The sequence below is a fragment of the Sorghum bicolor genome, chromosome 7 (assembly GCF_000003195.3).
Source record: "Sorghum bicolor cultivar BTx623 chromosome 7, Sorghum_bicolor_NCBIv3, whole genome shotgun sequence".
Lineage (NCBI taxonomy): Eukaryota > Viridiplantae > Streptophyta > Magnoliopsida > Poales > Poaceae > Sorghum > Sorghum bicolor.
The window spans coordinates 5,631,599-5,647,174 of record NC_012876.2 but is presented as its reverse complement, the minus strand read 5'-3'; the positions used below and the strand labels follow the sequence as shown (position 1 = coordinate 5,647,174).

The 15,576-nt window shown below is 42.9% G+C and overlaps 2 protein-coding genes and 1 long non-coding RNA gene across 3 annotated transcripts; 1 reads left to right on the top strand and 2 right to left on the bottom strand.

Annotated features, from left to right (window-relative positions):
- LOC110436875 lies at window positions 6,058-6,962 on the top strand. Its single transcript, XM_021464514.1, has 3 exons — window positions 6,058-6,186; window positions 6,327-6,400; window positions 6,529-6,962. The coding sequence occupies exons 1-3, from the start codon at window positions 6,129-6,131 to the stop codon at window positions 6,853-6,855; spliced, it is 459 nt and encodes a 152-aa protein (XP_021320189.1). The 5' UTR covers window positions 6,058-6,128; the 3' UTR covers window positions 6,856-6,962.
- On the bottom strand, window positions 7,843-8,917 carry LOC110429526 (transcription factor MYB35-like). Its single transcript, XM_021465544.1, has 2 exons — window positions 8,906-8,917; window positions 7,843-8,721 (listed from the first exon to the last, which is right to left on the bottom strand). The coding sequence occupies exons 1-2, from the start codon at window positions 8,915-8,917 to the stop codon at window positions 7,966-7,968; spliced, it is 768 nt and encodes a 255-aa protein (XP_021321219.1). The 3' UTR covers window positions 7,843-7,965.
- Window positions 9,334-9,961, bottom strand: LOC8069657. Its single transcript, XR_002455496.1, has 2 exons — window positions 9,556-9,961; window positions 9,334-9,460 (listed from the first exon to the last, which is right to left on the bottom strand). It is a non-coding gene; the product is annotated as an uncharacterized LOC8069657 (long non-coding RNA).

Here is a 15,576-nt window from a genome sequence, read left to right as displayed (position 1 = left end):
ATGTATAGCTGCCAAGTAGTGTTTTGTCAGTGGAGGTCAATGAGCCTGACAAATCGACAGCCCCACATTTGTGGATTTTGTTTTCATCAATCAATGTTCCAAGCATGTGTTTTATTTTATGGAAGTCCTTGCACGTGTTGTGGACTCTGGCACAAAGCTTTACAATCACAACTTGTAATGACAATGAGACTGAACACACTAGATTGAGGATTAGTCTTCAGGCCAAAGGATAACAAATCAATTAGACAATTCACACAAATCACAAATTAGCTCCTGCTTAATGATATACGTATCTTGCACGATATCAAAAAAACAAATCAAAATTTAGATCAATTCTTATATAACTGTAAGGATTGTACCCAATATTATACTAAACATCGTCACTCTTTGTTTAGCATTAAGATGGTGTTTAAATGGAGTTAAACAACCTAAACGGTTTTGTATAGTACCAAAATATACATATTTAAGTATGTTAAACTCAAACATTCTATAAAGTATACATATTTATGCATGTAAAAATAAGAATTCTATCAAATATTTTTTGTAAGAAAATTCAATCCCACTCTGCCTCATACACTTACGGTGATAATTAGTTGGATGCTAATGTGGCACTATATATAATCCTCCTATTGACTAATGTTGACTAAAGGTGAATTAAATGGCCATCTGGCTCATTTAATCACATTAACTCAGACTTTGTTTGAGCCATGTTTTTTAATGGTTTAAACGTTCCAGCCGTGTAATTATAGGGCCTAAGGCCAGTCTCAATGGATAGTGTCACTGCACGGTTTCATATGCCAGCACGTCATCAAGATTGAAATGAAACCATCTATGAAATAACCCCAGCAATGAAGCATTTCACTTTGTTGTTTCCAAGGCTAAGCAAAGCATTTAATTGCTGCAAAATGATTGGATCACATGCAAGATGGTGAAACGATTTGGCCCTCAGTGGGGATTTCATCCGGTTTCACCGCGTGGGAAACAACGCCTGCGGGGTTTCACCATGGTGAAACTACTTCCTTCTCTCTTCTCTTCGTTTCATGCAAAAAGTGCAGTTTTGCTGACATAGCGCTCTAATAAATGTGCATGACATCCTGGTGAACCCCCACTGAAGACTGGCCTAAACGGCACAAGTGATCTGTCTTTACCTTAATTATGGTGCATCATCCTTATATGTGGACCGGCGTCTGGTCTGGCAACCTATCGTTTGCAAGACCTTGTCACTCCTTGGCCATAGCTTGTGTGGACATAGTAATCTCTTAGCAGATCGCTGAGTCAGAGCATGGAATTTGAGGAAGATTCAGTTGCACTCGTATAGTCATATCTACCTCAATTCACATGTAGGTTTGTTTGGTGAATTTCCAGTACGAGAGATTTGAGGGAGATTTTGATTTATAGTGCCGGGCATTAAATGCCCCTGATCTCCTCCAACCGGGTTGGAGATTAACCGAACAAGTCATTGGGGTGGATTAGGATGAGAAATTATGGCTTGTTTGGCAAGGCTTCTATCCTAGATTCTGTATTTCTGCTCCTTGATTCTTTGGTGAAGTGATTCACATGATTATGGTGGAAGAGAGCACGATATGGGAAGCAATGATTCTTGTGGAGATTGAATATAGAGTAGTGAGGAGTAGATCTTTTTAACTCCCACCTCTCAATGTTAATGGAGAAGTGATTCTTGTCTACTACTCTGCTCCCCTCTAATCCGTGTGTAGTTTTGCTAAGGAGGGGCCAGAGAATCTGCTCCTTGGAACGCTTCCAAACAACCTCTTAACTATACTTCAATTCACTATAATACACATAGATTGAGGTGGATATGAGTACAACCAAACAAGTAGAATTGTAGGGAATTACAATCCATGTGTGTATACACAAAGGAGGCCAATTGTCACAACATGTCAATTCGTCCAGTTGTGGTGGTTTTTTTTTTTGAATAATCAGCAGGAGCACTGCTATATCATATAAGAGAGAAGCAAGAATCCAGTTACAGCTACCACTTGAACTCAAAAGGCAGGTAGCATAAAAGAAAGGACTCACGGTGGTAACAGTGTTGGTGTTACCTTCTGGTTTTTTAGCCATGCCAAGCGTTAGCTAGCACTATGTAAAAAAGCCACATATCCACCACGTCACCTACAGACGCCATTAAAGCGCGTCTACATGTCACCTACAGACGCACGTCTATAGTAAGTCGCCGGTCCAACGAGGTGAACACATGTATGTAATAAACGCTTACTAGACATGTGTTGGTAAAATGCGTATGTGTGCTAATGCTATAGATGAGCGTTAGTAAAACGCATCTGTAGCTGCATCAATTATTACAGACGCGTGCTGTACTAGTGCATAGCACACATACTACCTACTAGGAGGGCCTCTTAGTTTAATTCGAAGGGCTTGAAGCGGCAACCCCTTCTCTATCTTTGAGCTGGCCATGGTAATTCCTATAAATTCTACAGGAACTTAGAGGTTTTATATATCCTGATGATATCTAAAAGTTCATTTTTGATAAAGACACTTAAACGAGTGTCATATATATCTCAAGAAAAACAAAGGTTAATACAAAAGATGGAAAAAAATAAGAGTACATGAAAGACCTTCGAATGTCCATTACCTACCGAGGTTTAAAGATAGCACAACGAAGACAACAAAGAAAAGAATCACCTGCAAGTTACCTTGTATCCTTCGTCGAGGAATTCTAATACTTTTACTTTTCATTACTTTTGTTGGGACGTTCTCTTTTTATGCGGTGCAAGGAAGAATATTTTGGGTGACAGAAAGATATTTAATGTAGAAAAGTCTCGTTGAAAAAGACTAGCAATTGCTGGTTAAAATGAAGTCAGTCAACTTAATTAATTAAGGTGGAGGTCTCGTTCAAAAAAAGACTAGCAATTGCTGGTTAAAGTGAAGTCAGTGTCAGTCAAGAGATGCAGCAAACCTATCATATTAACGACAGATCCTCAAACAATCCGGACCGGACTGCACGTCGTCTCTAGCTAGGTTTCCCATGCATGTGCTGTGGACTAAAATACACAATTCTCCTGCCACTGCACGCTTGACTGCGTGAGTCGTGATCGTGACCACGCTGAATCCATCAGTGGCGGCCGGGGGAAAGGCAGGCTGAGGGGCCAAGCACGTCCAACATTATATGTCCCCTACAATGCATTCCTGGATTAACTATTTAATAGTTTAATTCATAGTTTTATATCTCCCGCTACAGCTGCTGCTATAGCCCGTTATAGCCTTTTGAGATAGGATACCGCTATTTGTGTTCATGTACAATTTAGCCGTTGTATGTCAGTATAGCCCGATTTAGCTCCGCTATTAGTTGTTTTAGACATAAATAGCTAAACACCTTAGCCCGCATTGGTTTAATTAGCTAGTTTAATTAGTCTAGCTATAGAGAGGCTGTTATTAATACAAGAGGAAAAGTCTACTTAACCCCTTAAATATTGGTAGTAGTCTACTTCACCCCCTCACCTATAAAACCAAGTATTTTACCCCTCAAACTATTGCAAACTGTCTAAATAACCCCTTGAGGCGGTTTTGAATGTGGTTTTTCTGACATGGCATACTCAAAAGTCTACATAACCACCTAACATATTAAGTGTTGACTGCATGACCCCTTAACTATAAAACATGATAGTATAGCCTGTAAAGCATGCAGTAATCTTCAAATGACTCGTGAGATGGTCTTTAGGGTCGTTTAGACCACGTATCCTGCCACACTAGTCTAAACACACATGCTAGCTTCCACGCATGCCATTTGTTGGCTCCACCTCCCTACTCTTTCTAGGTTGAACCATCATCCAAGTTGCAACATGTGACATCTTGTCTCCTGCTTCACCTTCCACCACTCGTTGATAGCATTGAGCTGAAGCATGTTATGTCCACATTGTCGTCGTTCAACCCCTCCGACACCCTCCATCCACTCGTCGTTCAACTTTTTAGGTAGGCATAGGAGGAGAAATCGAGAAGAGGTGAGGATGTGGAACGAGCCGGATTACAAGGGCGCAAGCGTAATACATGTGCTCAATTCATCGAGGAGTGCATGAGGTGGAGTAGGAAATAATGTTGTGCTCATTAGACAGTAGCATGAACCTAGAAAGAGTTCAGATAGGGAGGCAACCCAATAGGAGGACTATGTGAAAGCATGTGTGCTTAGGCAAGTGTGGTGGGGGTGTGATGTCCAAACGGCCTTACATAACAATCATTTGAACATTATTTGATGCTTTAGAGACAATAGTATCATGTTTTATAGTTAAAGGGTCATGCAGTCAACCTTTGATAAGTTGGGGGGTTATATAGACTTTTGAATATGCCACGTTAGCGAAACTACCTTCAAAACTACTTCAGGGGGATATTTAGATGGTTTTTAATAGTTTAAGGAGTAGAATACCTAATTTTATAGGTGGAGGATAAAGTAGGCAACTATCAATAGTTGAGAGGGTTAAGTAGACTTTTTCCTTAATACCAGTTGTCTCTGAAAATGCGACTATTTCAAGAGGCAGCTATAAATAATAGCCGATGCTAGATAGTTTCTCCGTACAGTATAATATTTGATTAGATAGTTACTTTTTTATCTCATTAACAAATTTGAGTTTGGACAAGACATTTCACAAGGTTGTGTATCATCATATCATCTACATGTGTGATTTTTTTGGTGAATTTAGATAACTTTTTTGCCATAGTATGCACAGGTTTTCGCGAAGGTTATGGTTTCCACCTGATATGTTCTCTAATTATAGTTAGTGATTTGCTTGTTTGCTCTCTCAAATTGATCGTCATTGACATATATATTATTTAGGATTAGCCTTCCCATTATATTCTTTATCTCTTTTGATCATATTATTTTCATAATTCTTTTTTGTTCTAAGAATCTGGTTGTTGGGTCAACGTTAGAGATCTGCTAATTATATTGTCCCCATTTTCTCTGTAATATTTAATAATATTTTTTTAGTTTTCAGTTTTCTTTCATACTATAACATAAATGTTTATTTAGTTGTTATGTATACTCTTGCCGTGTATGTATTTCTTCATACATGATTGTTTTTGTCTAGATGAACAACACTATATTCAAATTCTGGCTCTGCCCCTGCATTGTCTTCAGGATGATAAACTTCTACTAAAGAACTTAGTTTGAATAAGGTTCTTTCAATTTGAAAACTGGGACATTTTTTAGGAAGAAGATTGAATCCGACTAAAATTACGCTAATAAACCATTCCAAGCAAACAAAAACAAATGTATAGTGCAAAAGTATTTATGGAGCTCCCTGGGAAATTCTGAGAGCATTATTTCTAACCTGGCCTCAAATTAGGTTTCATTAAACATTTTCCCTCTTTATAAATTAAATTTCTAAAATAGTTTTCCATCCACAACGTACATTACATGACTGCATAAATATCTTAGAATACAGCTTATTGGGCTTTCATTGCTGCTGAAACAACTCACAGAAATGCTCCAATTCGATTTGGGTATAGCGCTGAAAGTAGGACCGATAAACAAGGTCCAGCTTTTCTCCTTCAGGCCCAATAAGAATTCTTGAGTCTTTTTTAAGGGAGCCCAATAATTAAGAATTTAAGATGGAGGCCATATTCTGATTGGATCCGGGGGATGTATGATGTTTTTTTTTTAAAAAAATATGACATGTATTCATCAATCAAGAATTCAAGATACTCTTTGTACCACTTGATACTTCCTCTTTATAATTACCATCAGTCACAAGTTGTTCATATATAACCTTTTATTTATGTCTAGGTCCACACATCATGCAACCTGATTGTGTGGTCTAATTATCCAAGGCTCGATGGGAACCTAAGCCTCAGAGTGAGGACACGAAGAAGGTGACGGAGCAAAACAAGGGCCACATTTCAGGGGAACATCCTCCCTTAAAGGCCGTGGAATGCACCTTTTCTTGAGATTCACATCAAGATCTCATTCTTTGTAGGCTTGTAAGTTGTAACCCAACTTCAGGGAAAAGAATATGTGATCATGGGAACTCACTTCATTCCTATATATATATATATATATATATATATATATATATATGCATCCACAATCAGGTCTTGGGCAAAACTCTCTCGTTTGGAGATTTTAACCAGCTTCGCATTGCACAGTCTTATTAGCACTTGCAATGCTGAGCTCCATGGTGTTTGGCTCTCTCATCCTCCTCCTGGCTACCAGAGCTTATGGTAATGAATTCAGTGCTGTACTTGATCTTCCTTTTTATATCTCACTTGTTTCGTATAGCATGATGATGGTCTTAATAATATTACTTAAACTGAGTACGTACATACTGATTGTAAATGTATACCATTTTCATCTTCTATAGGACTTGGGAGGCTGGACATGCAGCGCCACACAGCACAGCATCAACAACTGCACAAGAAGGTCGATAGCCAGAAGGTTAACTAGTGACGCAGTTCTTTCTAGCATTCTCCATTAGTTTCTTCTTCATCATGGCCATGTCACACACAGACAGTCCCTTCTTGCTTAGCATGTCTGTGTGTCGATCTCTGATGTGTGCATTGCAGGAGGAGATACAGATACCGGCTGACTTCACGTGGCAACGGCAACCACCATCATCGCCTTCCGGTCGGCGGCCGGCGGCGGGCGTGCGCGACGACGCATCCGACAGCCGAAACGGTTTAGGCGGCGGCAGCACCACACCGGAGCATCGCCTGACGACGAGCACGGGACGTGCTGCTGAAAAGGACGGAGAGGCGAAGAAGAAGAAGACGACTCATCGTGGGCCTCATGGGGTGGTGGCGCCCAGACTAATCCACGAAGATTACGTCGGGCCCAGCGGTCATTCACCCAACCACCACCGGGCAATACCATGCGGCCCATGCAAGCATTGAACAGCCCGGCCTGTTTCAGTTTTCTCCGGTCAACACACGTGTCCGGACATGCGTGTTATAGGTGGTGGAGAGTGGTGCACTAGTAGCATTTACCAGGAGTTCAAGTTGGTACACATAGCCAGTTTTGGCCTTAGGCCTTGTTTAGTTGGCAAAAAATTTGAATTTTGGGTATTATAGCATTTCCGTTTGTATTTGGTAATTATTGTTCAATCATGTACTAATTAGATTCAAAAGATTCGTCTTCCAAATTACAAGTAAACTGTGTAATTAGTTTTTGTTTTCGTCTATATTTAATACTTTATGCATGTGCCATAAGATTCGATGTGACGGAGAATCTTAAATTTTTTTGAAAACTAAACAAGGCTAGTTCAAGTTAATTTTTCTCACTACCAAATCTTCATTAGTCATCTGGATGAGTTTTGGCCTTTTGGGTTGACGCAATTACCTATAAAAGACCAAAAACATGTAGAGATACAAAAAGATAGACAAGATAGATAGATAGATAGATAGATAGATAGATAGATAGATAGACAGACAGATAGATAGATACAGAGATAGACATGCATAGGGAGAGAGACAAATAGATAGATAGATAGATAGATAGATAGATAGATAGATAGATAGATAGATAGATAGATAGATAGATAGATAGATAGATAGATAGATGTATTGTGAGATATATAGATTAGTGAGATCGATAAATAAGAGATATACATATAGATAACAAAAACATTCTAGGTATTAAGAACCAAAGAGAATATGCTTGTGGGAGAGGAAAGGGAAGTGATAATATATACTGCACACAGTTCATCAATTGAGGACACAAAGAAGCATATCTCAAAATGTGGCATCTCAGGTGCTTGGGCTCGAAATTCTTATCTGACGCATGTGTCACACCAGAAAAGCAATAATCAAAGGGGAACATAAATTTCATGCTGATGCCTAAAAGAGTCTTGTACAACAATGGTTCTTAAAATAACATCCTCAGTTCACAAAGCAAATTCTAAATCATTCAAGTACGAGTGTTCGACATGCCACTCATGCACCAAGATATTCTTGCCATTAAGTAACTAAATAAAATAGCTAAGCAATCGGTGCCCTTTGTGTGCCTCACTTGAACCTGGCTAAGCCAAGACTCACCTCTTCACTAGAGGGCATTATGAATTCCCTTGATGCCAGCTCAAGGACGGTGTTGGTGTCCCCACCTAGGTTACTATTGTCACCGATGTTGCTTGGCCCTACTTCATTGTAGTGTCCATTTGCACCAATGTTGTTGCAGGATTCACCAATGTAGTAGGATGGAACAGTTGTATGCTCTTTGTTCAACGTCGTGAGAGGTTCCGCAAACGGGAAGCTGGCATATTTGGGCTCTTCGGTAACCAGCTGCAACTGCGGCGCTGACAGGGGAGGGTACATAGGATAGCCCATATAGTGTGTCTCCTGTGGATCACTGCTGATGTTCAGGTCTGGTAGCAGTGAATTGTTGAGATTGATTGCCCTAGGCTGGTGGTGCATTGGTGTAGTATGGTTAGCAACATTGAGGTGCATTTCCATCTTGGGCACCGATGTTTGGAGTAACATCGGATCGATAACTGGTGGGTGTGGTGCTGCGGATTGGAATTCCGGTTCCACGCTGCGGATGTACTCCTCCAGGATGGAAAGTTGCCCGGGTGGCACTGGTTCACTTTTTTTCTTCTGCAATCGACGCTTTGACTTTAGGCTACGCTTATTTGAGTTCCAGTGATTCTTGATGTCATTCTCTGGCCTGCCTGGGAGGTACCTAGCTATTGTTGACCAACGCTTTCCATAGGATCTGTGAGATCGAATAAGCAACATATCCTCCTCCTCCGTCCATATGTCATTTTTCTGTGACAAGTCAATATGCAAGAATATTTAGCATAACATTTATAAACTTGATGAATATATGCTCACTTCATCCCAAAATAGAAGATGTTTTAGGATTCAAATTTTGTCCCAAAATACTTGACACTCACTTCCCAATACACCTCTCTCTCTCTTCTTTCAATACACATTTTTCTCTTCTCAATACATATCTATCCATGTCAATTACCAGAATCAAAAGGCATGCTCCACCAGAACTATTCCTTTTTTATAATTTTTCTCCTTTAGAATGATAAGGTAAAACATTCAACATTGTCCATGTATAAAGCTCATAGGAAATTCCTTAAATATCCTATAGATCAAGTAATCCACCAAAATTAAATGTATTATGTCCATGTTATTTCTACATATAACGATAGCGTGACACATCTGAGCAAACACGAGATCAGGGCTGCATCATGCGTCACACAGTTCAAGTATTGCTTTTCGTAGGCAAGTGTGGTGCGGGGACACACAATGGACACAACGCATTTTAGGGTGTTTTTTCCTTGTTCCTGGTTTAAACGCAGCGAGAAACTGAACCAAGCACGCCTTACATGTGAGCAAACTAAGGAACAAGAAACAAAGGAATTTGACCTTGATGTTGGGGTTCAGATGATTGATCCATCTTTCACGACACTGCTTGCCAATCCGACCGGGTAAAGATTTTGCTATCATGCACCACTTTCCTTCACCAAGACGTATTACCATATCCCTCAAAATGCTACGGAATAGAGAAGCAAACAATTAGATCAAGAATGCAATTAAGAGGCCGATGTTAAGAAGGGGAAGAAAAAAAGTTTGATTTTACGTTGTTACCTATCCTCTTCCACTGTCCATGACCCTTTGAAGGACATTGCCTTGATGTTGCTTTCGATTGGTGGCTGTGGAGCTGCCGCAATGTCAACAGGAGTGCCACTGAGGGCGTTGTAGCCACCGGATGTAATCACCCTCTCACGGCCTTTCTTGGGGCTGGATGGTTAGGGGTGGTGGAGCGGGTTGTGGGAGCGGAGGCCCTATTGCATCGGCTACTTCTGGTGAAGGCGGCGGTGTCGGCTTAGGGTAGGGAGAGGATGTAGGCGCAGAGAGGAGGGAGAGAGACGACGATGTGTGTGAGAGAGAGAAGTGATAGAGGAGAGGTTTCTAATTCTTGCTTAAATTGAAACAGTTCCAATGCCCCTATATATTATATTCCCTATTATACTTAGCCTCTAAGCAATCTAGACTTAACCTCTAAGAAACTAAGAAAAAGAGTCTTTATAGATTTGGACTGATTTTATTCAAAAAAATATTTATTTCCTAATAAATATTAATGTATTTTTATTTAAGCAAATATCTATTTATCTTCCTACTTTTTTCTGACTTTTCTTTTTTATTCCGGACCTCCTTAGATATCAGGAGATTTAGAGGTGGCGGTAGTGCTGCGCCCCTAGCCACGTGCCTCTCAGGCCATGCGCCGAGTGGCCCTGTGGCTGGCCAGGGCTCGGTCCTTAGCCTCGCCTAGCCCATTGCGCCAATGTGGGGGTCCCATTTAGGAGCGTGACATATCCCCCTGTTCTCCATACAACACATCCTCACGTTGTATCCTTGCTGATCGATTGTTGACGTTGCTTGGGGAAGAAGGCTCCTCCATCGGTTGTTGCCTCGATACTGAAGATGAAGTGCTCATGCATGTTCTTCATGTGGATGTCGATGACCTCAAAGTAGGGCTAGAGGTTGTGGATGTAGCTGAACATGTCCCGATTGTTGATGTTGCGTCTCAAGTAGTTTTGAGAAAGAGATGGTAATTTTTGACATAGAGTATCTGTTGGGGCATGTGGGTTTCCCATAGCCATATACATAAATGTTGACGAAGATTGCATCTCTAGACTCATAAGGGGGCAGCAACCTATGTGGATGCCTAGAGTTGTCACGCTTGTTGATGGAGATGTATGTCACAATTGTTGGTGGAGTGCCGGAGCCCACAAGGATTTGTAGGTTTGTCGACCACTCAATTAAGATGGGATTGTCAGGTCTGGTGACGATGGTGATAGTGCTTGGCAATCAAAGCATTTGTAGGGGCTAGAAATGATTTCTTGGCCAAGTGACCAAGCTGGTGATGCAAGTTCTGCCCATGGTGATGATGATTGCCTTACATGAGATAGCGTTGATGCTTGTAATTGTTGAGGTGGTGCCATGACAATGGTGTTTAGGGTTAGACCCATGAGAGCAACACCAGCAAGAGCACCCAAATTATTAGTGCGCCCATTTCCGATTTGGGTGCTTCCCCCAATCTTTGTTGGCCCTCATTTGTTCATTTGCTCCAACAGAAGCCCCTAAACCAAAGCACCTAAGTTCTCTTAATAGACGCTAACCATTAGGACCCACCTCTCATCTTCAATCCCTCACCATCTGAGCTATGGTAATGCACATAGAGAAGGAGAGAGGAGCAGGCGGTGGGGCGGGCCTAGGGAGGAGAAGGAGCCGATGGTGGGGCAAGCCGAGGAAGGGAAGGAGTCGGTGGCTCGTGCCACTGTGTCCTCGCGGGGTGGCCTCTTGCTCCTCTCCCGATGGCCCACTTCATCTCGATGGAGGCGACATGATATGATCATGCCATCAAGCAAGATGTTACAACCTTCAATTCAAGCTACACCAACTCAAGTATCACCTATATCGACACCAGTCCGAGTCCTTCATGGACCAATTACACGTAATCGAGCAAAGAAGCTACAACAAGAGATGAATGCGCTACTTTGCGAGATTTATTTTAATATTAATGAGAATTATATATTGCCTAAGTCGTGCATCTTGCTATTGCTCAGGTTCACCAAGAAGGATAACCAGAACACACCAAGAGTGCACTATAGAGAAGAATCATGCTCGAACTTGTCTAGCATGAGAGAACTATAAGAAAGAATCAGTCATAACTTTTGATTCCCAAAAGCTATGAAGACCCATGAGGACATTTTAGAAAGCTTATTAAGTATCGTTTTCAATGCCACCAGAGTGGAGCTATTTGGAACTTCCATTGTTAGAGCCGACCTATTTTAGTGAAGACAAGTCAGATGGTCAACAATTTGTATGATGTTCAACTTCCCATACCAAACTGTATCATTCTACATTATTTTGTGGTGCACGCTGCACATGGTGTGAAAGCTTGTCAAGTTAACTTTCCAACGTATCTAGCCACATGTTATTCGGTAGTTTCAAGGTGGAGTTATTGCCAAAACACTCTGCATAGAAGACCAGCAGCCATGCAGGAACTCTCCAGGAATTCATTCCGTGGAAACTCTTTCACATAGTCCATCTAATCTTTTTCTTTTCATGTTTCTACTTATCTAGAGGGTTGTTCCTAATATAAATACCCTCTTGCCACTACTACACATTTTGTTTTGCGCAGCGTTTCACATAAGAGCTCCGATTCGGGCATTACTTTTGCCCACCACGGTTACTCACGGCCGGATGAAGCCGGCCAGCCCACTAGACAACCGCCACAGCCGCCACGGTTAATGAGTTATTAACCGTGGCGGTTGCTTATAATGCCCGCCACGGTTAATAACTCATTATAGTTATGTTAAAATGTCTCTCCTCGGTTAATGGTTACAACAAAAAATAATTCATAACTTTTTTATATGAATTTGGATGAAGACAAACTTTATATCAAATTTGTAGCTCTCGACATGATCTACAGTAGTTGAAAAATTTATTAATTAAAACTGTTTAGGGTCCAAAAATATTATTTTAAATGTGCAGATTTTGAAATTTTAAATATCAAAATATTTATTTACCATGGCGGTTGCCTTAGATCGCCCGCCACCGCCACGATAAATACAAAATGCCCGTCACAGTTAAGTTTTTTAGTAGTGTGCTACATAGGAATCGCAGACTTTTGATAATCGAAATATATAACCCCTTTGCTAAGTTGTGTGCTAACAAATATTTAGAAAGTGATCTCTGCCCCTTTGCTCTTGCCCCTTTGCTCTTGTGATTAACTCGTCGGATTACAGAAGTGGCGGCTTCATCTGCTCCCAATTGGTGCTCCTACTCCCTTCAAGTTGATTGATTGTAGGTTGTGTTGGATGGTTCTTTGAGAGTGTGGTTGGGTGAATCCTTGATTCAGTTTGCCGGTTAAAGACGGTGGTTGGCTTCGAGTTTTATTTATCAGGTTGCACTAGTTATCACTACTTGTAGCAATTAATCTTGGCTTCTCTCAAGCTAGTTATCTGGTGTTTGATCCGACGTCATGAAGATCAGGACCCCGTCACATATCACGACAAGGTGAGCGGGTATGGATGGCCGTGCCTATGGCGGAGGAGCACGCCGAGCAATGGTGCAATGGAGGGACCGTGAGGTAATCGCGCCATAAGGAGTGTGACATGGCCATCTCTGTCTCCACCTCCACGAGCAGTGCACCATGGCTGTCCTGCACCATTGCGTTAAATGTCAATGAGATTGTGCCGTCTTCAATTTGTCCCCTTGGTGCTGAAGTTACAGTAGCTCGTCTCAGTCTTGTACAACCATGCTATGTCGAGGATATAGACGATGGTGCTGCAGTTGGCAATGTAGTTGAAGAGACTGTAGTTATATTTGTGCTGGTGCAGATGGAGCACCCTGTGTTGCTTCTACAGCATCTATCAGGGACTGTGGAATGTCGAAATCCATCCAGATTACCTGTGTTGCCTGTTGCCTGGCTTTGCATAATCTGGGAAACTCCAACCATTGCAGATTGATAGTGCCACATATGGGAGTCCAGACTTTTTTGTTAGCTAAATAGTTGCATCATATCTTTGTTCAGTTTTGGTCTAGGTTAGCGGATTGTGCACGGGTGGAGGCATGCTTACGCCGTGACACGATCTAGTTGCATGAGTCGTTCAGCGCCACGGAGCGTGTCGCAGCATGTTGTGTACGTCGCGAAGAAACGGCGTAGCACACGATACGTAACATGGCGCGGGGATACGTGGAGATGTGTTCCACGATGCTACCTTTGTATCCATATAAATAGCAAATACAAAGACCGAAAAGGCTGCGATGTTTGGCAGCGACAAAACCCTAGTCTCGAGTTTCCATCTACAATCTGTTCGCGGTCACCACGTCGTAGAGCACGCCGCCGGCGACCAGCACGGCGCAAGGCAATGCTTGCGCTATCAAGTGGTATCAGAGCTTCGTGTGGAAGATCCTGGTGGCGAGGAAGTGTTGTAGAGGAGCAGCGGTGGTTCAATCTACCGGAGGCGAGGAATTGTCGAGGAAGCCAGAATTGCCATAGATGAGTACGTCTGAGGATAAGGAGGTGATGGAGAAGGCGTTCAATCAGGCGTCCGACAACTTGATGTGGCCGATGTTGACGAGGACCAACTATCAAGAGTGGTCATCACACGTCCAATGCAATCTAGAGGCCATGTTCCTCTGGGATGCAATCTCAGACGACAAGGTTGAGCGACGTCGGGATCGCCTGGCCCTTGGGGCTATGCTACGTGGCGTGCCGACAGAGATGCATCCCCTTCTGCTGAACAAGAAGACGGTGAAGGAGGCTTGGGCGGCCATCAAGTCGATGCGCCTAGGGACAGATCGTGTTAAGACGGTCAATGCCCAGATGTTGCTTGCAGAATTTGAGTCGATCACCTTCAAGAGTGGAGAAACGATCGAGGATTTTGCAATTCGCATCACCAAGATCGCCACCGATCTGACTGGTTTGGGGGAGAAGAGCGTGGACGACAAACGTGTCGTGAGAAAGTTCCTCAGAGTTGTGCCACCTCGGTATAACCAAATTGCAGTAGCCATAGAGATGTTCTGTAATTTGGACGAGCTCACGGTTGAAGAGCTGATCGGTCGTCTGAAAGCTACCGAAGATCGGTTCGAGCCGTGGATGGAGAAGGTGACCGAGAAGACAGGCAATCTGTTGCTCATGGAAGATGAGTGGGCGGCGAGGAACAGAAGTCGTATGATGCAGGAGACATCGTCCTCTTCTGGACAGAAGGGCGGCGGTGGCCGCGGCTTTGTCCGCAAGGACAAGAACGGAGCTCGTGGCAAGCAAACACGGGACTTCGGAGAAAAGAACCAGAATCTGACATCGATGGGTACTCCACGACGGAAGGGGAGGTGCCGTAAGTGTAATATTTACGGGCACTTTGAAAAGGAGTGCAAGACGAAGATGAAGGAAGAGAAGCAAGAAGCAGTACACCATGCAGCCGGTGACATAGAGACCGGTGCACTAATGGTGGCCCAAGTCTGCTCGGTGGCCAGGACACCGTGTCTTAGAACGTCGAACGTGCTCCTGAATCAAGATCGGGTGTTCCCTGCCGAGTACAAGGAGGGCACATGGATCCTAGACACGGGCGCCACCAATCACATGACGGGCAACCGGGACGCACTGGCGAGTCTTGACGAGTCCGTGCGGGGAGCAGTGCGTTTCAGTGACGGCTCCATGGTGGAGATCCAAGGGATCGGGGCTGTGACGCTTGCCGGGAGGCAAGATGAGCATAGAGTGCTCACGGAGGTATACTTTATTCCCTCTCTCAAATGTAACATTGTCAGTCTTGGACAACTGGAGGAAGCAGGTTACCGAATCGAGATCGACAATGGCGTCTTGGAGGTCCTGGAACATCGGCAGACTACACAGAAGCAGTGCAATGTTCTGATCAGGGCTGAGAGAAGAAATCGTCTGTATGTTATGACAGCGAAGGTAGCATCGCCCATTTGCCTACTGACCAAGATGGATGAAACCGCGTGGCTGTGGCACGCGAGATATGGTCATCTGAATTTCAGGGCACTACAAGAACTTGGCTCGAAAGCTATGGTCGATGGGCTACCAGTGATCCGTGGGGTGGAGCAAGTTTGTGACGGGTGCGCCCTGGGCAAACAACA

What these genes read in the sequence shown, in the direction of transcription:
- LOC110436875 (XM_021464514.1), top strand. Translation starts at nt 6,129, where the DNA reads ATGCTGAGCTCCATGGTGTTTGGCTCTCTCATCCTCCTCCTGGCTACC. An exon ending in CCTGGCTACCAGAGCTTATG is followed by an intron (nt 6,187 to 6,326) that starts GTAATGAATTCA and finishes CATCTTCTATAG; the next exon opens with GACTTGGGAGGCTGGACATG. An exon ending in AGAAGGTCGATAGCCAGAAG is followed by an intron (nt 6,401 to 6,528) that starts GTTAACTAGTGA and finishes TGTGCATTGCAG; the next exon opens with GAGGAGATACAGATACCGGC.